The sequence below is a fragment of the Antedon bifida genome, chromosome 6 (assembly GCF_963402885.1).
Source record: "Antedon bifida chromosome 6, ecAntBifi1.1, whole genome shotgun sequence".
Classification (NCBI taxonomy): domain Eukaryota; kingdom Metazoa; phylum Echinodermata; class Crinoidea; order Comatulida; family Antedonidae; genus Antedon; species Antedon bifida.
Window position 1 is genome coordinate 7,425,592 of NC_136231.1, and position 26,468 is coordinate 7,452,059.

The window sequence follows — 26,468 nt, forward strand, 5'->3', positions numbered from 1 at the left end:
CGTATAATACTTGAATAATAATTTGAATGGGTTGATACATATTGATAAATTAAATTTATTCAATTTCTGTATTTAAATAACATCATTATAGTCAAATGAAAAAAAAAATGATTGTTGAGTAAATACATATTGATAAAAACATTTATTGAAAAATGATGTAAATATTATGTATTTTAAGTCAACTACAGCACCTGCATGAATAAATAATTATAATAATAATATGGACTAAGATTTAACTTTCATATTTCAGAATAACATGATTGAATAAATTAGACATGTTGATTTTGTACAAAAAATAGCAATAGTAATTACATTTAAACTACCTGTATAATAACAACATTATAGGAAGAATAACTTATTATAATCTGAAATATTGATGACAAAATGGCAAATATAATCACCCATGCATTTCTATACCTTCACAAGAGGTATTTTTACAGTCTCTGTAGTGAAGCAATGACTTACGGTATATAATAATATATATCAAGGTTGAAGTTGAAAGTATACATAGACTAGCTGTATTAGTATTACATTGTAAGAAAACATATATTATGGGTATACACAAGATAATGTACTGATACTAGATAAAAATAAACGTTATTTTACTACAGTATAATGCTCATGGTACAATGATGGGGACTGTGTGAATATAGTTTTGTCAAAACTATAAATATCATGTTTAAACTATTTATAATATATTGATTGTTATATACTCTGATATAATGCAAGTTCCACATTATTATTAAACAAGCAGATGTACTGTATATTAGGGGAAGATGATGGACTTAACTTAGGGATACGTTTTTAACCTGGTTACTGCTGGGAGGGAGGGACATTATTTATCATTCAAATTTTTTTTAATCGTTAATTATAGTTTATATATTTTTATATATAAATGCTATTATTTATTATATAAATCGTCTATTGTTCTGAAGGCCCTGGTTAATGATCAGCTTCGGCTGGATAGACCACCCTCGAAAAATATAACTAAAAAAAAAACAGAATTTTCTTGTCAACAGAAACAGGATAATGTGAAATAATGTGTAATATTCCCAATATGCAACACAGGTGCAGTGGTGCATGACTGAGCACCAGTCAGTAAGAGCCATCACCCAGTTGTTAAGAGCCATCACCTGGTCAGTAAGAGCCATCACCCAGTCTGTAAGAGCTATCACCCAGTCGGTAAGAGCCATCACCCAGTCAGTAAGAGCCATCACCCAGTCGGTAAGAGCCATCACCCGGTGGGTAAGAGCTATCACCCGGTGGGTAAGAGCTATCACCCAGTCGGTAAGAGCTATCACCCGGTCGGTAAGAGCTATCACCCGGTCGGCAAGAGCCATCACACGGTCGGCAAGAGCCATCACCCGGTCGGTAAGAGCCATCACCTGGTCGGTAAGAGCCATCACCCGGTCGGTAAGAGCCATCACCCGGTCGGTAAGAGCCATCGCTTGGTCGGTAAGAGCTATCACTTGGTCGGTAAGAGCTATCACCCGGTCGGTAAGAGCCATCACCCGGTCGGTAAGAGCCATCACCCGGTCGGTAAGAGCCATCACCCGGTTGGTAACATTAACAATTATCATCTTGTCAGTTAAGACTGTTTTTAAATAGACCAAAGTCCAATAGTTCAATGTTTATTATTTTATTAACACAATTAATATAAACTAGATTTAAACTTGCTACCTTGACAACATGGAATTTAGTTTTTTAAATAGAACAAAGTCATTAATGATTCCAATTGTTATTGTTATTAAACACAATGATATAAATTACCTGAACACTGTTTATTTTTAGCAGGAATAAAGTTCCTTGATACTAAATATTACCTTGATTTATCATCAAGACTAACCCTCTTTAAAAGAAAAATTAAGATTAAGCTATATCCTAAAAATGAGTATTGTACGCCTAGCAAACAAACTACTTAAATACCTTCGAATAATCCATACAATTTAACCGTTACTTTATATCTATAAAAAAAATCCTTCATCTGACACTTATGCCAAATGATAGGATTAGGTTTTTGATTATAGGAGTTATTCTACCTTGTGTGAGAGTAGGTGAAATAGCAGTATAAAACCTATAACTGTTGATAGAATCTTTCTCAACAATCTATCAATCTTCAACTTAAATCTATGCATAATATACTTAAGAACGCCACTCATTTCCTTTTTTTACATACTTATCGCGATAAAAATCAAAATGTTAATTATAATTTATAGGTATTTAGTATTTTCTGGTTAATGGTTGGCTATAAAACGTCACATGGATTTAAGAATATCTATAAATGCAATAAAAGATATTCTTTTTTTTAAGGGTATAAAATTATGAAACAGCTTGTACAGTTTTAAAGAACCACCTACAGTTCTGTAGAGAAGTAAACAGAGGTGTGGCAGTTCTAGTTGGGCTTGAACCTAGTACAAAAAATCTATAGCTTGTGAATATTAAGGAAAGATTCATATTTCCAGCAATCATGTCATTGAAGCATTAAATAAATTAATTTGATTCCAAAATAATATTTTTCGTATAATTTTCATTTTTATGTTCCAATCAATTATGTAAATACCTTTACTGACTTCATTAAAAAACTGTAAACAGAAAAAATTAAAATTCCATGAAAAATATGATTTTGTTGGTGTGACAAATACTAGGATACTGTATTAAAGACTAAATCAAAATCGCTCTAAACAATAAACAAATTGTCTATCTTAATGAATAATTTATGTAATATACTTAAACAAAACATCTGCTCACTACTGGATACAAATTTGAATTTGCACAGAATTCTCAGAAAATCCTGTCTTTATATTTGAAAGTCCCAACGACCGGTGTCTACCATGAACATTTTCTTGGACAACTCCAACCTCCAAAGTCCAAGAGATCACAATAACTTTGTTTTGTTTGTAAACCTACCCTAAACCAGCAATAATTTTTGATATTTTTTTAATTTATTTATTCAATTTTCAGCCACAAACAACATAAAATACATGACAACGGTGCAGCCCCAGGGGATTGCCATGAGTGCCAAAGCACTATCGAATTGGCTCTTCATACTGGACTTCAAACATAAAATGAACATACTGTATGAACAGACAACAATATGCCGGGTCAACTCCGGCCTTCAAAGGCCAGCTACATCCAGACGGACAATCATTAAAAAAACGTTAATGAATGATGATGACGTAGTTATTCAGAGAATTTTGTATTAACGCATTGTAAAACCGCACTAGTTATCGATTACAAACACATAAATTATACGAAAAAAAAAAAATAAATTGCTGCTAATTTATTCATCAGTAAATATTATAAACAGGAAATTAATTACGACAGTAGTACGAATAAATTAGCGACAATTGTCAAAACTGTACTGATTGACAGATAAAAAATATGTCAGTCAATAATCAATTTATTTATTTTAGAGCTCTTTTGAGACAAGATTGTAACAGTGAAGAAAAATACACATGTTGTTAATCAATCACCATCACAGCAGAAAAATGCAACTGACACTGACAGCCTATCTTGAATACATAATGTTGGGCTTTACTAAAGATTTAAATATCGTTAGAAAAAATAAACTAAAAACCACCAATCGCACTTAAGTTATAAAATTATACATTTTCATTAATTGATAAACTTCTTAAACACTATAAATCCATATAATTATATTAGATGGGCAGAGCCATGTTAGGTCATGTTTGGGAAAAATCGTCTGTTCGACACGAAGGTGCAAAAGATCCTTTAATAGAGGTCGTATAGCTTACTCTCTTTAGCTACCTCTCTTAAGTACATTATTAAATACTTCACTTAAGTTAATAAATATTTAAGAATTTCACTTAAGTGATACTTTTAAATAGGAGAATTTTTTAATTGTTAAGACTAAGAGTAAGATGTTCCTGTCGTTGCTTTGTGGATGCTACACACACAGGGACATACTCATGAAAGCTTATGGTTGATGGAAATTAAAGTCAGTGATTTTTAAAAGTAGTTTAAATAGTGAAGTTAATCTGCAAGTGCTGTAGCATGTTATATAAAAAAAATGCTTTTCTGCTGCAACTTTCTTCCCAAATAGTCAGTGTTTTGTAGTCAAAAAGGGATATTGTGTGTTTTAACCAGCAATCAATGTAGCTGTTATTTGAATTTTCGAAAATGTGTAATTCATACATTATTAATTACAAGTATTTATTGCCTCACATCAAGCTCTGCTAGGTTAAGCCTACTTCTTATATTGTACAAACAGTTTTTGGCCAAGAAACTGGAGTTGATTCACATATTTTTCTGCATTTATTCTACTGTAGGTGAAATCTTGACTCGATGAACAAACTTTAGCTAGTTGACTTCTTGCACAAAATACATCTACGCACAGCATGATACTACTTAATTGAAAATTTTATTGGCTTGCAAAGGATATTAACTTTCAAATGAGGCATGACAAATAAATAAGACTTGCATCCCTTTGGAGTGAATAGGGCCTGTTTCTGCATTATGCACAATAACCATTCATTTGAGAATAGATTAAAAATAAAATTGATATACAGTACTTTTGGTATATTAATTGTGCTCCAAAAAAAATTGACAAAATATAATGTGTGCAGGTGGTGATCAAATAGTCACGATGCTTGGTATAGAACTAGGGTTCTACAGTAATTTTGCATTGCAACTAAAAGTTGCAGAGCAATAAAATCAGTTAAATGATGTTCCAACACGCAAATGTTTTAACCATTATTTAGAGACTCAGCCAACAGGTTAAGCCAACAAAAGTAATACCTAAAACTTTTTTTACAAAAATGGAAATCTACTAGAAAAACAACAGTGTACTAATTATTATTTTAAAATTATTTATAATATTATTTTATCTATTAAAAAAAAATAGATTTATACACAGAAAGTTTTTAGTATTCCTACACTCTACTCAAATCAATACAAAAAATATGTTTATTTTGTACATAGTATCTTTACTGTTTGATTATGATAGTTTTTTCTTGTATAGATGTTGTGTATTCAAACATCAATGTGATCATAATAATTGCACTGAAAGATGAAATATGCAATACATTTTGAACGCAAAGAAATTTATAGTCAAATGAGTATACATGTTTAAAGTCGAGGTCAGACATATAGTTTGCAATCGATACATACTTGAGGAAAAAAAACAGCCAATACATTGGAAGATTAAGAATAAATCAGAAATATGTAACTGATGTTGATTGGCTAGGGAAACATGTACTGCACAGTAATAATTATTCAATGTAAATTTTATAATTTTTTAACATTTTGGTTGGGATCACGTTTTTTTTAAATGTGTTTACTTAACAATCATAGTGGACTATATTGATTTCTTTGTTTTTGTGTTTTTTGTTATTTGCATTTCTTTTATGGTAGTTTAATTGCCAAAAAACAATAAATATTTTATATTTTCAGTTCAAATTGCAATTTATTTTTTAAAAACTAACTAAAATTCATCAAATCCATCTACAAGGTGTCAGGTGGTAATCTCTACAATTATACTCCAGTACATGTTTCAAAGATTTTTCGTACAGTTTGATGTATATTATAGCACCCTCTCCTGATAACTATACTTTATTCTAAATTGAGACCATTGAAGTTAGTACAGTAGTTTCCAAAAGAATTTTAACAGAAACAAATTAAATGAAATTAAAAGTTTCATGTTTAAATTTTCAATTACTACAAATAATTATTTAAGTTTGAATGAATACTGCACTTATGTATTAGGCATACAATAAAAAAAATATTTACAGTAACCTTTTTAATGAATAAGTTACGTTTATTATATTGACATTAATATCTTTTTCCCCTAATCGCACATAGTGTGCAAGTCATCTCATACATGCTTTTTCCAATCAATGTAAAGAAGAGAGTTTCAAAGCCAATACCGTTCATCTTGAATACTTTTCCTAACTCGAAGATGATCACTAACAATTCAAGTAAATCTAAACAGAGCATTCATTAGGGGTTTTATACAAGAAATGCCAAAACTAACAAAGCACAAATTGCAAGGACAATCCACAGAAAGATAATGGCAATTCAATCCATCTTTGACAAATATTTAGAGAGATATAATATGGATCTGGGTAATATAGCAATTCCACAAATTGATTTGGATTTTTTTTTCTTTACAACAGCAAGGAAATATGTTGTCAAAGTGAACAGCATAGCTAATAGTTGTTAATGTTAATATTATATAGCATATAAATGTTAATAATATTAATAGCAATATAATATGAAACTTACCCTAATATGGATTTGGGTATCTAGTTTTTTTTAGTTTTATTTAGTTAATTTACTATAGTCTGTATTATAGTGTCTTTACAATAATTAATCGCAATAAATTCAGAATTTAATCAGCAAGAAATATTAATTTTGATTCTACAGTGATAAAAACCAATTCCAATTAGGTTTTACTGATGTTTTATTATAATTTTAATAGAAATTACTTTTAAGATCACAAAAATGTAAAGAAATATAACTTTTAAATTGTTACTGCATACAATTATCTACGACTTATAATTATATTTTGATATTGTAAAATTATGTAGGCATATAAAAGTTTCCAAATGAAATTTATTATTAAAACAATATGAATATTAATATATAAAGAAACAATAAAGTATTCATTATGGAATTTTCTAATAATACTAACACCTAATATAATATTTTATACATTAACATTAATAGCCAACATGGAGTCTAGAGTACGTTATATTCAGGGCTATTACTGTACAAACCAGGTCATTCATCCTAAGAGTTCATTTCTCAACTTAAACATATATATGATCAATTTGCTTTAATATACAAGACTCATTTACATGTTCCAACGAGCACATTGAATATGGCAAGGCTGACGAGACGAGAAAAATTCTTTAAAAATGGGACAGCACATTCCAATTACTAACGCTAGTTGCATTAATTCTCCATTCCTAACGCGATACTCCAGAATATCATTAGAAACATAGCAAATAAGTGGAAGAATGAAAATCATATTATTTAGAATTCCCCGTAGACGTGTTATTAAATATGAATAAAAAAATATAGCATTATTCTTACCATACAAGTAGTTCACATAAACACATTCTTTTAGAATTTTACAAAACAACAGAAAATGTGTAATTATAGAATAATACATTATTATTAAGATATTCTACAAATAGAACAGAAGAAAAAGTTAATCCTTTGATTACTATTAAAGGAAAATTAAATATTCACCTGGTGTTAATATTAGTCAATAACTCCAAAAATGAACAATTTGCAAAAAACAAGAGTGAAGGGATAATTGCTATTGGGTAGGGGTACTAAACAGGCAGGCCGCAGACCACAGTACATTACTGCTACCAAGACAAATTTAAACATTTTCCGTGAAGCAAAGAAATAAATGTTTTTTTAACACTACGGCCAAGAAACCCCACAATTAATTTTTTAATAATAATTTAACGGTAAATGGAAAGGCGGATAACTTGATCTGTATCTATCCTGAGCGGGTTTTCCGCTTAACCGCATTTTGTTTAGATGGTTATAAGAAATAACATTCTATATTTTTGTTTTCTGCTTACCGATTTCCAGTTACTGTTAGTTTTACTGTCTTTGGCCTATAAGGGTCCCAAAGGTGTTTTACTGTAACATTTTCAAAACAAAATAAAAATCCCTACAAAATATAATAATTATACCCTATAAAATGACTTGATTATTTTGGTTTGTCTTTAAAACCCCTGTACTATATCCCGATAGTTAAGACCACACTAGCAAAATTGAAAATCTTCCCCTTCTTCAATTAAAACAATGTATGGGAGGCCAAAGAAGAATTTTAAATTGTGCCTGTACGTTCATTCTGTACTTAATGTATAATTCATACTGCAAGCAGTGAAATAAACACATCATGTTAGGATTCAATATTACGACATTAATTATGTCATTATCAGGAATGAATTCTTTGAATGTCATCATCAGGAATTCGTTGATGATGACATAATGTTGAAATATTGAATCCTAACACCAAATGTATTTAATTGCTTGGAGTGTATGCTTCATACATAGCATTAAAGTGCTTTAAAACAAGTTTACCATAGTATGAACACATTATATGTGCAATCATTTCTGTATCTTTTCAAAGTTTGGTGATACTTCTGGACTATCATGGTAACTCTATGTTCACACTGATGAAGTTATGGCACACGCATTAGCTGATAGCATGGTCAACGTATAAACTGCAGCGAAACAGAAGGCAACACTTACAGTATCCTTACGATGAAAGTTTTTACCTTCCAGGTCACTTCTTGTTATCAATTACAGGGTCTATTCTGATTGGATAGAACGCTGAATTAGCACGTCTTATACTAAAACGGTACGGTACAACGTCTTATGCTAAAACACTACTGTATAGATACAATTGTTCAGTGTCATAAGCTAAAACAATGTAACTCCATCCATGTGAACAGGGTCTATAAGGTTAGCAATTTTGTGGACAATGATTTAAGTAAGTAAGCAACGTACTAGTCCCATTATGAATCCCAATTTTAAACATTCAAAGAAGTAAAGACAGAAGGGTAAACCAAGGTTACATGTATACAGATAAATTAAAGTTGCAGAAGATGCTTGTTATTTGTGATCTTTTCAGCCCTATTCCAAACACTTAGATATTTAGACACTTTAGATATTCTATCTTATTTTTCACTGGGGAATCTTCTAATTACCAAGGTGATTAAGGTATTAAATATTACAATGGCAATTTTCCATTAAAAAAAAGGTTTTAGACTGGCCAATTTATATGCGTACAGCAATTTGTATCTATACTGTACACATGATAAATTCAGTCCATAGCGAGATGGTATCAACATTACTTATTAGCTTTGTTTCCAAACTCAAATCAACAATTTCCATCACTTGATCAGTCTTCTCTGAAGGAGATGATGATTATCTGTAGATGGATAGTTTGATTGAATTTCTTGTGAGATTAGAAAGAAGTTCATGAAGAATCTCAAAGGACTTAATTAAGTGAAAATCAATTATCTAATTGATGAACCTTGAGTCCGACCTTAGACACACATCACTTGAAATGAATCAATGAAATTAATCCAGATATGATCTGCAATGTTATATCATAACAATGGTAGAGATTGAAATCATGAAGTAAATTTATTCTTAATTTCTTGGCTATAAATGAGTATATAAAAGTTTATATAAGAAAAAAGTATGAAGTTGGGAAGTAGGTTGCCTTAGACCGCCGCATCATAAAGCAAGATGGTGTGATGTAAGATAGTCTATGACCTGCCAGTACCAGTTTGTGTCACTGTGTAAGATACCTTTCCGTGATTGCCTCATCCTTCAGATGGGTGTTAAGCTGTTGGTCCTGTTGCTAAAGCGTGGTTCCCACTAGAGACACAATGCAATGACGTAGACACAACGCAACCGAGTTGACCAATCACATGCGACTGTTTGAATAATCAATCACTTTTGATTGGACAGATCACATTGCTTGCCATTACCAGTTTGTGTCACTGTGTAAGATACCTTTCTGTGATTGCCTCATCCTTCAGATGGGTGTTAAGCTGTTGGTCCTGTTGCTAAAGCGTGGTTCCCACTAGAGACACAATGCAATGACGTAGACACAACGCAACCGAGTTGACCAATCACATGCGACTGTTTGAATAATCCATCACTTTTGATTGGACAGATCACATTGTGTTCCGTTACGTCCTTGCGTTGCATCCTAGTGGGAACCAAGCTTAAACTAGCAGGATTGTCTGTATAGGCATAGTAGTCTTTTGGAGGATTCCTGTATCTGGAGTCACTGGTTTCTCTCCAGAGGACTCCATAAGAACATTATTCCCCCTTCACCATTTAAGTGACACCTCTTGAAATAATTGTTGTAACACTAACAGGCTCAAATTAACTTAACCCAATGATATTGCATCGTTAGTAAGAAGATCTAGGAAATATTTCTAATTTACATTACAGTCTCAAAAATCCTAAAGGAACATCGGTTTAGGAATGGTTCTTGCCCATTGAGAAAGGAATCAATTGGCCTATAGTCTTTGTAATGGTTTTTTTTTGTGAAACCATTTTCACTGGCAAAACAAAACAGTTCTTTTGGCAAGAAACCAAAATCAATTGGGTGTCTTAGAAACCTTTTTCAAGATTGGTTCTTTTTTTTTTGTGAAACCAATTTCGCTGGAAAGACAAATCATTTTTTTTGCAATCAATACCAGAAACAATTGGGGTCTTTTAACCTGTTTTTTTTTGTGGAATTAATTCCGGCAAGAGAAAATCATTATTGAAAGGAAAACTCTCTTGCTCAATAGAAACGTGATCATGTCAAAATGGCGCTTTTTTCCTGCAATTCTCATATGATAAGCCAAAATCAAGTCCTTTATTTCTAATCCATACAGTTACTAAAATAGAAAAATGTATTAAGGATATCTATATCTCAAATTATTATGTTCCTTTTTTACTCAGAAACATTTACTGTACAAGTCGATACAAACTGATATTCTTCTAGATACTCAATTTGTTTCAGCATTTTATTTCAACCTGTATTTGATCACTGTTGAAATTTAAATGAAGCGTAACAAGTAAATTTATTCAGCAACGAAATAAATCTACAATTGCATATCAAAGTAGATGTGTCCATTATACTTCCACAATATAATTGCCATATTCCTGACTATATATCTATAAAACAAGCATACTTGAATATTGATTTTCTAAAAATCGGTTTTTATGTATTACAGAACAAAATATCTCAAAAATTGTACATTGATATTTTCTGTTCATGATCTATTAAAATATTAAATCATATAAAAATGATTATAATTATAATATGTTTAAAACAATGTTTTTATTTCAATGTATATACACACATACAGTACTGTTCCATTATTACCTCTGCCAAGGAGGTTATTCAATATATAATTGTATTAGTTTCATAAATTAATATAACTACTGTATAAATTTTATCAAATATTTGTTTTTAAATAAAATATATATCCATTTTAATGCATAAAATATTTTTAATATAATGTTATGTATTATGTATTACTTAGTATGGTTAGTATTACTATTTTCTTAAATATTGTAGTATTATAATACAATGCACATCTTTATTAAGGCTACTTTAAATATATCTTTACATTTTTAAAAATAAAATATTATATAATGCTACAATTTATGCCTACAATTTTTTGCATAAAAATGTTGCCATTACAAACGCTACAAAGATTTAAATAATATTTTTTAGTACGAATAAAACATGTCTTTGCATGTCATTATTTCAAATGACATTTTTTGTATAATATTACTGTGCATGCCGTTGAGACTCGTATAAAATAGTATTAATATTTTATAATATTGAAGGAATGTGAAATGAAACTATAGTTTTCATAAAATAGGTTATAGTAATATTATTTTCATATTTAATTATAGTTTTATTATCTTTGGATCTTAGAAAAACAGATTTGGATTATTAGGATATAGATATGAATCCATATTCAGCTGTAATTTTCATGTTATCACGTAAATATTATACATAATAACTGTTTATTTAATTTTTCCAGTTGTTTTTACTGTACTGTATGTTTGGTTCCCACTAGAAATGACAACAAAAGAATTCACCACAAATTTGAGAAAACACAAGCCACAATTCAGATGGTCCATCGCTTGTGATAACTGGCAACATTTTATAATGGGTATAACAAGCCACAATTTCATTGTATAATATTGAACTTTCTTGGTCCCCAATAAAACGTATAATGCAAGAACAAAAATGGGCCGCATGTAATTTGACCAATCACAAGCCTCAATTCAGATGGTACATCGCTTGAGATAATAGTTAAATAGCACTGCACGTATGTATAATGATCTAAAAAATGCATTATTAAACTTCCTACTGTAGAATAGCATAGCATTTTCAAAAATATTCAATGACCATTGAAAATAGACAAACCAACAGATAGTGTATACCATTACTCTATTATGTTTTTGTAATCCTTTGTCATTTATTTCTTGCCTGGGGTTCAGTTTGTTCTTTTGGTTTGTTTCTTTTTTTGCCCAAAATGCCAAAAGAAATGTGTTTGTTTCACATCCAAAATTTCTTTTAGACACTTATATGAAGTATTGTAAGTGGGTGGTGCAGTGTGTTATACTACTGATTGGGAGTTTCAATCCATGCCCGCCGCATTGCTTGTATCTTTGGGCAAGACACTTACGTTTGCCTATGTGTACAAATGGGTACCTGGTAAAAAAATGACCGGTGTAATAATGTGAAGGGCTTTAGAAGCTTTGGGCAATAAGCACTATAAGAACAGTATCAATACTATATGACAATTTTAAAACTCCAATCAGCATTTAAGAGTGCTTGTCACCAAAAATCAGACATATTCGTAATTTAGTGGCAAGGGTAAAAATTTCGAATTGGCTCATATTTTGCACATTGGTAGACCTTGATGTAAGTAAACCTGATGTGTAGTTTGTTTGGTAAAATATCGCTTAGTTTTCGAGAAAATCGAAAAATAACGATTTTCGGCCAATTTTGTTAATTTTTGGTGTATAATTTACATTAAGTTTAACAGCCTCTGGAAGCCAAACGTAGCTACCTAGCGTTTAAATATTTTACACTTATGTTAACTAGCATCTTGACAATAATTAAGTAAAGTTTCAAAAAATTTGATGAAATTCTAAGATTTTTACTAATTAATTACTAATTAGCATATATAAAACTCTTATAAAGTAGGGTAAAAACAAACGCGTTTTTTTTCATGTGCGACGAATTTTTTTTTAATAAAAAAATCATCAATCTAAAGTTTAGATACTAATATTTATGAATCAAGTAAAAAAAATTTGGGGAAACTTATTTGCGCTCCGCGCCAGAGCCACAAATTTGTAAGAAATTCAAAGATTTTATCTGTCGGCAAGATCAATCGGATGTACCTATTGTTCTCTATTTACATATTTAAGGTAAATTTTACTATGAGAAACAAACTTTAAAGGTAAACTGAAAGGTCCTGAATAATTTGGATTTACGTTTTAATATAAACACAAACTAAAAATAAATTTCTAGTAAAATTTAAACGACTAACCCATGATGAAATTAAGCAATTACTATCTGAGCTCAACATTATAACTCGCTTAGCTTCATCAAGCCTGTTATGTTTTCCACAAGGTGAATTTATTCTCGCGAATTGAACATTTTTTGCATGCGCAGTTTATTTTTATCAACAACGTGTTCCATTGGGCGTGCGCGTATACGCGAAAATGTTTGATTTGCGCGAATAATTTCGCCTAGTGGAAAACAGGCTTTACAACATAATTTTCTTATCTTCTCATATAGGGAGTTTTCGCACGAGCACGTTAACGCTATTTTCCAAGCTCCGCCCACTTTGTAAACAACTTGATCTGTGCGTGCGCAAGCATTACGAAAAACTTTAGTTACGTGCGTCGAGAACCTTATTTCTGAAAAATAGCGTCAATGAAAAACGTTAACCAAAACATGATTAAACATGCCTGGCTAGGCTTAGTCTCTAAACCCAAGGTATTCCGTGATTTGTTTTAATACTTGTGGCGTATGTTGCGTGCGCTACACATGTGTTGCGTTCTACACTTCCCGTCGAAGCGCGAAATCAAAACGAGCAAGTACGTTAACGCAAATGTTCGCTGAACTCTGTTGTTATGCAAATGAGTGATGAACGTTCATGTGCTCGTGCGAAATTTCCTAATAATTCGTGGCCTAAACAATAAATTATTGTTTTACCATTGTTTCACCCCTTCGCTTTATTAAAAATTTACAGAACGCGACTTAAAATACTAACAATTTAGACAACAGAATCGTCCCACATATTAAATTGTTATTTTAAAGAATTCTCACAGACACAGTTTTACCTTCGTTGCTACCTTAATCAATCGAGCAACTGCACGTGGAAACCAGCTTTCCCAGCAAATCAATGTATGGCTTCTTGCGCTTTATGGTTATATCTGTGGTATCAAGTTCAAGAGAAGCACACATTTCTTGCAACATTGGCAAAGAGAATCTGGAGAGTTTTTCTTGAGCTTTCAGTTCACAAATATTATGCCTTTCAAACATTATTGGATGCTGCAAGCCTATTGTGTCCAGTACGGTTTGCGACAAAATTTGAATTTCTCTTTCTTTTTCCGTTTTTGAATCGTCTCCATTTTCTTGGACTTCGTCACCATCTTCATTACTATCGTAATCATCATCTTCGTCATCATCATCATCATGAACGGCTGCATCTGTCCTCCTTTTTTTAGCTAAGCGTGAGAAAAAACTTGCAATCTGCTGTGCTGTTAAAAATTCACTCTTGCTAAATAGATGTGAACCATCGCTGTGCCTGGCCGATCTCATCTCTCGTGAGACATCACATGGATCAGCTTTCTGTCCTGTCTGCTCTCCAACGTCAAAAACATCAATAAGGTAGGTTTTCTGTGGAACAGAAAATCGGGTTTTTTTTGCAGAGGACTTTAACGCCCAGCCCATTTGCAGGTCGGGGCCAATGTCAAACCGTGGCAAATCGTTGGTTCTTGTTGGTTCTGGATTTTTAGAAGTACCCTCTTCTAGTTGTGTTGCGTATAATTTCATTGCCCTGTCATATAGTGTTTCATGTTCTAGTGCGTTCTTGTGATTTTCATAATCTAAGTGTTTCTCTAGGGAAGAGTATCTCTGATATGACCTAATGCAACCTTGTTCGCGACAAAAGAACAGTTTGCTGGGGGTGCCAGGACTTTCTTCACTTTCTATTTGTTCGTCGTCATTTATATCAGCTTGTTCTTCATGAGATGTCTTGGCTTGTATTCTTGCTTTTACTGTAATAAATGATACTTGATTTTGATCAGACGTTGTATCCTTATTATGAATTAAATTGGGTAGTTTCGAGGGCACACAGAATTTACTCAAAAGTAGATTTTGTCCTGCACCAATACCATACGCCATCCAGACCTTCATGGACCTGCTTCCATACTCTATGTTGTTGATGTGACTCACGCCTTTCCATTTCCCTGCTGCACAAATAGTACCAGTAGGTAAAGCACAAACTATGACTTTCACTCCAGGAATGCCTCCAAAGGACTCAATTGCTGCCTTCATCTGCTCTGGATTTTCAATATCTTTTCCTGAATTAAGATATTTATTCATGTGATTTTTGATATGGGCTGCCTTGCGGTCACATGCGCCCTTCCCCCCTTGAGGGTCCGAAAAATCAATACGTCGGATTTTGATCTTCGTTTCTTTCGCTATCTTTGGTAACGAGAGTAATGTTAGGGCAGAGTGGTAGCATCCTGCATTATCTTGACGCAGATACACAGAGTGTATATCGGGTGCAATAGATGGCAGCTGCCTCAACACATCGTCGATGATTGCCACAACAGTAGTACTATCCTGACTGCAAGATTTAAAAATATGCACAAACGTAAGCATCTGTACCTCTCTATCTTTATTCTTTTTCGTCAAGACCGTTATGTGCCACGGAAGTCCACGCTTTCCAAACCAGTCTCTTTGGCTTTCGCGGTATTTACGTGGTACAAACTTCATCGCCCAGTCTAAAACAATTAGGGCACAACCAGGATTCAAATCTCCTAAAATATCATGTCGTGCAGCGTCTTGGTTAATGGATCTTAAGATATGCGCCTTCCACGTCTCGATGTCTTGGACTGACCGTGTAATTACGTACTCCATGTCATCTTTTTCTTCAGAAGAGCAGCGCACTTCGTTTAAAGCTTCAAGAATTTCAGACAAAGCTTCTGGAAATATACGACATCTGTCACATCTTGCATTGTGGTCATGATCACAGACAGTCTGGTAATATTTGTCTTCGCAAGAACTAAGAGCATACGCCCTACAATGATCGGCAACTTCAGAATGGTTAGAAATGTGAATCTGCAATAATATATAAAAGGACTTGTATAAAAAATGTAATTAGTCTTGAATGTTTCTTACATGCTTTACTGAGCAACATACAACGCGCTACTTTGCCTTTTTTATTATATTGTTTTTCTATTTATACTGTAGCAGTTATCAAGATATTTAAACAAGATTGTTATTACCTTATAGTCACCTTTTAGGTAGCGCTTGGCATCTTTAAGTTTTTGGTTTGTTTGTTTGGCCCAAGTCAAACCCATTTCATAGCAATCTCCCAGCTTATCAACGATGTTCTCCAGGTCATCGAAGGCTTTTCCACCATTGGCAGAGATATAATCAAGGCCCTGTAAGGATTTGCGTACAGAAGCAGAACAAACACTGAGAACTCTACGCAATGTACTGCGGCTCATAGGTTGAAAATTCTTCTCTTGACAGTAACTCTCGTATTGAAGAATACATTGTTCTGGGATAAGATTACGCACAACATTTGGGATTTTTATAACTCTGTCTGTAGAAAGTTTTAGAGTTTTTTCTCCAAATGGCAAGTCTTGTATAACTTGAGAACTTGTTATAAAGGTAACAAAGTGGTCAATTTTCCCTGGCTGTACGCATACTCTAGTGTTCTTTAGAGGTTGAATTACAGAACCTCTACCATGTAACAATAAATGGTGTTTGGCCACGTTAAAACGGTATCTAGTCAAGTTAGGTATCCATTTCTGCAGTTCCTTGAAGGTAACCTTATCAACCATGATCGATAAAATCTGACGTCTTGTACTCCAGTGGTTAGTATGAAGATAGCATTCTGATAGAGCATCTAATAGAGAAGAATCGGTTCTTTCGTCAGCTTCTGTGGTTTTATCACTTGATAAGCCTTCAAGTAGAGTAGTCGACTGACCAGGTGCGATTTCTTCCAGGCACATAGAGACAACTTGACGAGCCTTGCGCATGTGGAAACGTTTAGTACGGTCTGAAACTTGCTCCAGCGGTGCAGATAAAGGATATCTAATTGGACTGACGTCCCTTGAATTGAGAAATGCATTTAATTTTTCTCTTGGTGTAGATTGAATTGATTCATCTTCTGAGGTAGCTGAAGCAAAAGTTGGATCGCAAAATTGATATAGGCTCATTTGAGTATCCATAACATCACACGCCGGTGTTTGACAAGTTGGAGTGGCTAATGGCATGTAAAACTCATCCTTATTACTTTCCTGAAAATAAGAATAATATTGGTAAAAAATTACTACTGACTTTGATTCAATTATTGACGCACTGATTCGTGATATATATAAAATGATGATGACAATGGCAGGGAATGCAGAAAATATTCCTCCTACCACCAACATACGAAAAAAAATGAACAAAGTAACATGAAACACATTATTTCCGCCAATAAATGCGTATTCATAAATGTCATACTGTACGGTATTTTTTAACTTACAGTTGTTAGTGCGCTCATCTGATCGACGAGACTAGGGTTATTTGTTTCAGTGTTCGAGGTTACAGGTAACAATGACTTCAGCATCTTACGGCAAGTTGAACAGATACCTGATAAAAAGTGTAAAAACATTTACTTACAGGGTTTTGTTTAACAGTTTAAATTACATTAAATATATAAAAATATAAAAATTAAATTATATTTACCTGAACCAACTTGCAGGAAAGTTCCTGTTTTCTTTAATATTAGTTGCGAATCTTCTTTGCTAATACCCCTATCGCACTTGGGTCCCTTTCCTTTGCTTTGGATGTGATTAGAGAGATCAGGCGGCACTCTACATCTGTTGTTATTTCCTCGAGACCAACCTAAGCCAAGTTCCGATCGATGCAAGGGACAAACAGTCCAACTATGTATATCAGCGGGCAAGGTAAACATGGCTGCTCGACTAAGAATTAGGTCTACCTCACTATCAATGCCCGTAAACCTAAACATGTGTCTGTGTGCAGCGATTTCCTTCTGGCATGCTTGTAAAGGTAGGACTTCAGTGCTCTGTTTGCGGTCTTTTCTATCGAATCCACAAGCGCCGCCAACAACCGATTTAAAAGAACATGAAATCTCCATCTTGTTTGAACTTAAAGCCATCAGACAATAAGTATATATAAAAATTATTTTCAACACGTCTTTACATTGTAAGACATAAACTAAAATGGATAACAAATCAGTTCCGTTGTCAACGCCAATGAAGATATCGTTGTCTATCGAATATATGCAGTAAAGTGTTTTGTCTACTGTGGTTAATGTTTTGAAACATTCTCGCTGAGTATGTTCGACCAGGTTCGACAAACAGGAAAACGATAACAAGTTAAAACAAATGTGTTTTTCAGTTTTATCCTATAAACTATGAGAGGATGGAATAATTTATAATAATGTGGTTTGACAAAGAATAAGCGAGTGATTTTTAGATAATTGCTTAATTTTGTATATTGATTAGTAATTGAAATTTTACCAGAAACGTATTTTTAGTTTGTGTTTAAATTGCAACTTAATTCAAAATTATTCCAGGAACTTTCAGTTTATCTTTCAATTTTGTTTCGCGTAATAAAAGTTTAGCTCAAAGCGACTTAGATTGCTAAATAGATAACAATAGGTACATCTGATTGATCTTGCCGACAGATAAAATCTTTGAATTTCTTACAACTTTGTGGCTCTGGCGCGGAGCGCAAAATAGTTTCCCCAATTTTTTTTTACTTGATTCATAAATATTAGTATCTAAACTTTATATTGATGATTTTTTTATTTTAAAAAAATTCGTCGCACATGAAAAAAAACGCGTTTGTTTTTAACCTACTTTTTAAGAGTTTTATATATGCTAATTAGTAATTAATTAGTAAAAATCTTAAAATTTCATCAAATTTTTTGAAACTTTACTAAATTATTGTCAAGATGCTAGTTAACGTAAGTGTAAAATATTAAAACGCTAGGTTGCTACATTTGGCTTCCAGAGGCTGTTAAACTTAATGTAAATTATACACCAAAAATTAACAAAATTGGCCGAAAATCGTTATTTTTCGATTTTCTCGAAAACTAAGCGATATTTTACCAAACAAACTACACATCAGGTTTACTTACATCAAGGTCTACCAATGTGCAAAATATGAGACAATTCGAAATTTTGACCCTTGCCACCTAATGTTTGATTTTTAGTGACTGGCTCTCTTAAACACCAAGTAACTATGGACGAGCATGATCAGGCCTTGTCTTTTCAAAAGACAAGGCCTGCATGATCATTCAAATTCGATTCAATTTTGTTTATGTAAATAAAAATAGCAAAAATTCATGCAGTAAAAAAATGTCATGAGGCAGGGATATGAAAATAAAAGAATCTATTTGGACTAATTGATTTCAAGGAAATCTCGATACAATAGCTCGTGTGTCATGAATTAGGCTAAATCATTTTTAATAATTCAAATATACTTTAGCAAAGCGGCCTAGAGCGAAATTTCCCCTTCCACTGATCTAGATTGATCGGATGGCCTAGCAATATTGTCATAAGCAAATTGCGTTATGTACAGTAGTGGTGTTGGGTTCCAATAACATGGATTGACCTAAACATTCCAGCTCCGCTAAGGTGCCCCTAGATATCTTAGTGTTGTGCTTCTATCACTTATTTGCCATAGTATACTTTTAAATGGCTAAAACAAGCTAGAATTAATTATACAGTATGTAACTCAAACTACTGTACATTTTAGTACAAAAGCAAATTAAATCTAATTGGCACAACTCATGAATTTCAATCAGTTGAGTCAATCTATATGCTTTAAAGGTACTGTAACATTTTAGTCTATTGATGAATATTACATATATATATATATGTAATGGTAATGCATACATGGCAACATCTGAAGTTTAAAAAATGGGAGGTGGTGTTTTTTTTTTTTTTTGCAGTGTGTGACATCACAAGCGGTATTGCATGGTGGCTATGTGAGGGGAATCCCCTTTCCATTGAGAAAAAAATCAGAAAATTATGACCGCAGATGGTCGTACGATTAAATATTGTAAATTTGATTGTGTATAATATAAGCCTTTTTGTTATACTTCAATGCAGAAAACTAAACATACTGCATCAAAATTCAGTTATCTTTGTAATCCGGGAGAAAATGTGGAAAAGCGGGAGCACAACACTAGGCTGGGAGACGAGTCTAAAAAATACAGGAGTCTCCTGCCCAGCATGTATGGTAATGTATCAATTTTTGCTACTGGAGAAATAAAAAACGCAAAACAAAAACATTAAAGCAGTACAAATTCTGCTATAAATAAATAAGTGTTCATTATTTATGTCAGGTAGTTTTTATGAAATTGTCTAATACGGTATGCATGGTAGCGACTACTAATATCAACAATTTACATAATCATTTTGCTAAGGATTCCAAAATAATACTTTAATTATCATGCAGATAACATTTTGATAAATATTGCGTAGTGTTCTATTAATAATTAGTGTTTATGTAGTAACGACACATATTAATGACATGAAATCCAAGACTAATACAATGGAAATACTTCAAACATCAAATTACAAATTTGACAACATGATTTTGGATAGAAAATAATATTAGTAAAGAGCGCCCTCAAGATTACTGATAGTTGTATTTTGATGTCCCCAATGTTTTTTTCAATAAGGAAAACAATCAATATACTTCTGAAATTTGAATAAAATTCATCATTTAATGCAATTAAATGTAAAACTTGTTTGTCCCTTAATAGGACATAAAACCTTTTAATAAGTTGAGCCGACATTGGACTTAAAAGTTGTATGGGTCCACGTTATCAATTTTTAATTAATGTACAGTGTTACACAGTGGCGCTCACGCTCACTGGCTAAATCCAGGGGCCCAGCACATGAGCAGTCTGAATTCAACTACCCAGCGTTGGAGTCTACTCCCCTTAGGAGTGCTAAACCATAGGCAGAAGCTGTTTTTAATACCAGATTTTAGTATCTTATGTTCAAAGAATAGTTGTATGCAGTGTATTTAATTTTTATTTTTTAAAGTAAAATCAGTTTCAATTAAGCTTGGTTCTCACTTGGGCACAACATGAGTGAGTTGACCAATCACAAACGACAGTTTGGATGAGCCATCTAACGTTGGCCTTACTTGCATTGCATTGAGAACTAAGCCTGATACCTTGTGAAAGTGGGTGTCCACCTGCAAATTTAAACCTATGTAATCACCATGTTGAGTAGTAAATACAATGAAAACTTGGTGGTTATGATGCTTGGCTACCACTCCAAGGGTCCTGGGCTCAAGTCCTGTCACATGTCAGAACAAAATTACAACTCCACTCCCAAAGACTTGTAATAAGACTTTGTTTATGTAGAGCATCTTGTGTATATGTTTGTCTTGTGAACCTCTGAGGGTCCTTAATGATCAGCAATTGCTGGATGGATCACCCTCATTAAATATGGTAAAAAAAAAAAAAAAACATTGAATGCCTTAAGAAATTATCTGTTAAATCATTATGAATACATAGTACATACCAAATAAAATATTCTTCCATTTATATTCCGTAAAATAGGTTATGTTAATAACCAATAATTTTACTATCCTAGTAATTAAATTACTAAATGCTTAATTAACAAAGTACACAACGAATGACCTTTGAGCGTCATTATAATTATTTAATTAAATGAAATAAACAAAAATGTACTTAACATATTGTACTATGGAAAAGAAAATAATGGTATTGTAAATAAGACAACAAAATTATATTTAAAACAGTATTCGTAGTATTATAATATTCAAAGTGGTAAGTCGATCTACATTACATTATAATTGCACTCGTTAAATACACATTCCTGTCTAATGTATAATCATTACCTCGATGATTGCAGTCTACTAAATCATCATAGAAATTGCATAATAAGTTTTCTTATGATTATCAATTCAGTTGCTTTTATTTGATCCTTTTCTTCACACTTTACTAAAGTTGGTCTTAGAGTAGGTTGGGCCTAAATATGGTCAAGTCAATAAAAATCATCATTTTGTGTAAAGCTTTAGGTCGGTCGGTCGGTATACGCTCATTTGCCGTGAGATTGTGGTGGTTGTTGGAAATCTTGACAAAAAATATTGTGACCTTTGACATCTCTTCATCAAAACAGTCTAGACAATCACCTTCTTGTTGTAGTAATAAGGATTAACATGGTTTCATTTTAATGTAGTGGTTGGGGATGTTAATCTAAAAACTACACTATCAAACTTTATGTGACAACAAAATGTGATATACCCAAATGAGGTAGTGATATGCTTAAATATGGTAGTGATATGACATCATCATGTCCATACATGGGGACATGACATTTTTCACATAAAGTTGAAAAAATGATTAAAACAGATTGAATAATAAGGTAACATGGCTCCTACATGAAAACAAAAAAAGAAATATCAATTTTGTTGATATTATTCATAAATATATCAATTTTAGCATTTCAAATGCTGCATATGTTTAAAATCACACAATTCTCTACTGGTTGTTACAATCCTAGTCAAAAATATTTTTTATGTAAACATAAATGGCCTATTATTTAATTAAGATAAAAAACTAGATAGTAATGTCTATATTCAATGAGCATACAGTAGAAATATTGCTTTGTACTGTATACAGTAGTAATAATTAAGTGTAGGAATGTGTAAGTAAATGTGAAAATGAGAAATGTATGAATGTTATCCGATAATGCTCAGATCACGCAATCATTTGAGAATTTACAAAAATTAATATCAAAACTGGTTTATGTTGATAATGCATTATCCTGGGATTGGTAACATCTGCTTTCATGTCTAAAAATGTACTCATAATGTACAACAAAACCAATAATCAACCGTACAATATCTACTCGCAAAAATGTGTATAAGCACTTAGTGATATTGGTCCAATATGATATAATTGTAGAGAAAAAAATGCCATCAATGAGCAGTTAAAAAGTGTTCATTAGTTATAAAACATAAATAATATTATTATTATGGCATGTTCGTGATGAGTGCATTAGTGTTATTTTTATTTAACATAGAATGCACTAAGAGAAAAAAAAACTCAAACAATTAATTGTCAAAATAACTTTTGGAGTTAATATTGATATGTTCATCAATTAAAGCATATTATATATTTTTAAATACTTTTAATTTATTAAACCTACTGTAAAAGTTATCAGTATCATTATATATGTCTTCTATATAATACCAGTCTATATGTTTTCTCAACAAAAAAAATAGTGATATTCAAGAAGATAATCTATCCAATCCATAAAATCATTTCCACAAGGCATCTTTGTCTTTTCCTAGTGGAGTACTTAAGAGGACAACCACCAATCAAGTACTACTGTAGTATTAACAGGAAGAAAAATAAGACAAACTCCATAAAGAAGCAGGGATGGGTAGATTTTTCCATAGAGAATTACCAGCTCTTCAGATCTTAGGACCTCTCAATTTGATGTGCTTAAATAGTGGTTGGCACAGTTCATTGGACACCGGCAAGCTTGAGACTGAGAGGTGGTATTCCACATACAGATCTCCCTGCTCTCTATGTGGGATAGGACACGCAATAAGAAATTTGGATGGGTGGTAATGGTTTGGTTAACACAGTCCATTGGACACCCAAGTGCCGGGGATAAGTGGTATCCCACATAGAGACGTTACAGCTCTGCTGCCTGTACTTTAATGGAATTAGACAGTCTATTGGACACCCAAGAGCCTACTGTACAGTTATCCCACATAGAGACGTTAAAGCTCCGCTGTACTTCTTAGTGGTATACATTGGATATCAAGGAGAGCCTATATTATGGTATTTTTATGTAGACTTCACAGTTCTTAACAGTGAGTAATATTGGTTTCACATTCCAAACTCAAGTATTGGAGTGTCCACCTCTCTGTTACAGTAACTCACAATTCTCCCTTCTCTACCTTCGTTATTCAAGATGTTTCAAGTCTATAAACAATCATTTAAAAACACAACACGTCTAAAAAGTAAAAATATGTATTGTTTATTTATTCATTTTGGTTTTTACTAATTTTACACATACTGTAATGCAGTCAGTAGGCTAACTATAAACAAAAATTGTAATTTTGGGGGTTTTTCAAGCAGTTTTTTTTCTCTCATCAAGGCCGAAAATATTTTTTATCAGCACTCACACTAACGTGCACGTACTGTATATATTTATTATTACAGACTAATTCGACATGAATACGCGAGGAAAATACAGTATGAATACCATAATGTACAGTAATATATAATGATCTTTATGCCTCATTGCACATATGATATAATTACAAGTACTATCCAATGAATATTCAATTTCAGAAATTGACTTTGGTTTAAAGAAAGAGTTAGTACATCATGTTTGATAGTTATAAATTAAATTCATGCTCTAAAAGAAACGTCCATGCAACATTAGAGACACAAGCTAAAAGCTTTCGACTTAAAGTAAATTAGTTTTAATATTATTTTCAAAATTAATGTACAGTCTGCCAAAAAAGTATAAAAGCAGATTTTTATTAAGACTGCATTTAAGTGTTATAACCATGGAAACATCACTCTCTGGTGATGTAATGTCAAGAGTTTTAAGATGTACTGTGGACTGAAGTACTCACACACTGGGTGCCATTATTAACACGCACATCAGAAACTTAATTAATCAATTAATTGATCTTACACCTACAGTATCAGTACTATAAATATAATTTGCTGAAGACTAAAGATTCTTCCACTAGAGTAATTTACACTTCTTTTCTCAGAGTCCTTCACGTTCTGTTGATACCAATACTATGGCATGCCCTCCCCCTCCTTCTGTTGTTGACAGCTAAAATAATAAACTACTATTTGACTCATTAAATGTTGTTAGTACTCCCACATTTACAACATTCTGGATCTGCCACTATTTTATACATGCATACATCTTATTTTTAATGATCACTGGTTTGTTTGAATCAGATTAACAATTGATAATTATATAATTTATAGAACATATTATTATTCAGGACAGCAGAAGCCATTTACAGTGAGCAGATCTTACCATTTTCATAGCTTCATTCTACAGTATCAATTGTTCTTTTTTGCCATTATTCTTTTTTAGTATTCCAGGTACTGTATGCACTAAATATTAAACATTGTACAAAACCAGCCGTCATATTAAATGTTTGCATCTTTGGTATTATGTTATATAACTAAATAACATTGATTTTGTCATAAAAAAAAAAATTGGTCTGTCACTGACAAACACAGTCTGTATAGTAGAGTAGAAATAAGGTTTCACCTCAAAAAAATTGCAACAAAAGGTTTTTCAACGGATTTTGGTAGTATTGAGTGTACTAAATAACAGAAAAAAAGTCTCAAGAATTTCGACCACCGGAAAGTGTTTTTTTTCAAGATGGCCGCCAAAATAGATAAAAAGTTAAAATGTCCATACCTCCTAAACTACTTGGTCTATTGATATGATTTTGGTACCAACATACTCAGAACATACATATTTATATTCGCTATAATAGAACATTTTGGCCAAAAATGACCGGAAATACCATTTCTGACAATTTGACCTTTGACCTTGATATGTTGTATCTTGGTAACAACTGACCGTAGGGAAACAAATGATGGCTCAAATTGTTCAGAATGTACATATTTACATTTATTGTAATGAGACATTTTGTCAAAAAATGGTTGGAAGTAAAGGTTATTGACCTTTAACTTTATCTGTGTATAATTTCCATATCTCGGCAACTATGTGTGGTAGAGATTTAAAATTGGGCTCTAAATACTGAGAATATACTTATTTATATTTACTCTAATGAAACAGTTTGACAAAAAATGACCAGAAACGACATGTTTGACCATTGACCTTGATATGCTATATTTCGATAATGACTGACTGAGATACACCTTTTATGGCTCAATTTGTTCAGAATATAATTATTTTTTATTTCGTATAATGGTCTAATCTACTTATGAAATAGAGAGCTTTCCTGGGAATCAAATAACTGTAATATTTATAAAGACCTTCAGAATATGAGTTCAAGTTCAAATTGTTCAGAACATACTGTATACAATCTTAATAATAATAGTAAATAAAAAACCGAAAAGTAAACAAAAACAAATATAATAATAACTTTTAAATTTCTAATTATGGTATAGCAGCAATTGATTAGATATTGTGCATGTATTTAGTACGGCATCTTAAACAACTGTTCCAACTTCGTCTTCATCATCGTCATCAATCTCTCTATCTACGTTGTTCCATTCTTCTAGTTGACACACTCCCCAAACTGAAGTACATGCCAATCCATAGCTTCTACAACTGCAACATACATCCAGTAGTTACAATGGATGATTTTATATCCTAAAACAGATTTCAATCTGGTTACATTAATCACTCTAGTAGGCCCATCTTTTCCTTTGTCTAATCTGAAGTACATTTCTCGGTTTGTTGTATTTACATGATACAGTAAAAGTACCAGTAAGTCCGTGTCTTCTCCAATCAAAGTTACTGTATTATGTTCAGAGACTTCAACTGTTGCCAGAGCAATGTCAACATCGCTTTTTTTGTTTTTTTTTAAACCATATTTAATGAGGGTGATCCATCCAGCTATTGCTGATCATTAGGGACCCTCAGAGGTTCACAAGACAAAC

At 32.4% G+C, this 26,468-nt stretch overlaps 2 protein-coding genes across 4 annotated transcripts in view; both read right to left on the reverse strand.

Annotated features, from left to right (window-relative positions):
• The window catches only part of LOC144845570 (dual 3',5'-cyclic-AMP and -GMP phosphodiesterase 11-like), an 87,490-nt gene that overhangs the window by 54,496 nt on the left and 6,526 nt on the right, over positions 1–26,468 (reverse strand). The window lies entirely within an intron of this gene.
• On the reverse strand, positions 13,889–17,921 carry LOC144844881 (uncharacterized). The gene is made up of 4 exons (XM_078701983.1): positions 17,507–17,921; positions 17,304–17,410; positions 16,051–17,073; positions 13,889–15,883 (listed from the first exon to the last, which is right to left on the reverse strand). The coding sequence occupies exons 1-4, from the start codon at positions 17,919–17,921 to the stop codon at positions 13,889–13,891; spliced, it is 3,540 nt and encodes a 1,179-aa protein (XP_078558109.1).

What these genes read in the sequence shown, in the direction of transcription:
- LOC144844881 (XM_078701983.1), bottom strand. Translation starts at nt 17,921, where the DNA reads ATGGAGATTTCATGTTCTTTTAAATCGGTTGTTGGCGGCGCTTGTGGA. An exon ending in TTTCCTGCAAGTTGGTTCAG is followed by an intron (nt 17,411 to 17,506) that starts GTAAATATAATT and finishes ACTTTTTATCAG; the next exon opens with GTATCTGTTCAACTTGCCGT. An exon ending in AGATGAGCGCACTAACAACT is followed by an intron (nt 17,074 to 17,303) that starts GTAAGTTAAAAA and finishes TCTTATTTTCAG; the next exon opens with GAAAGTAATAAGGATGAGTT.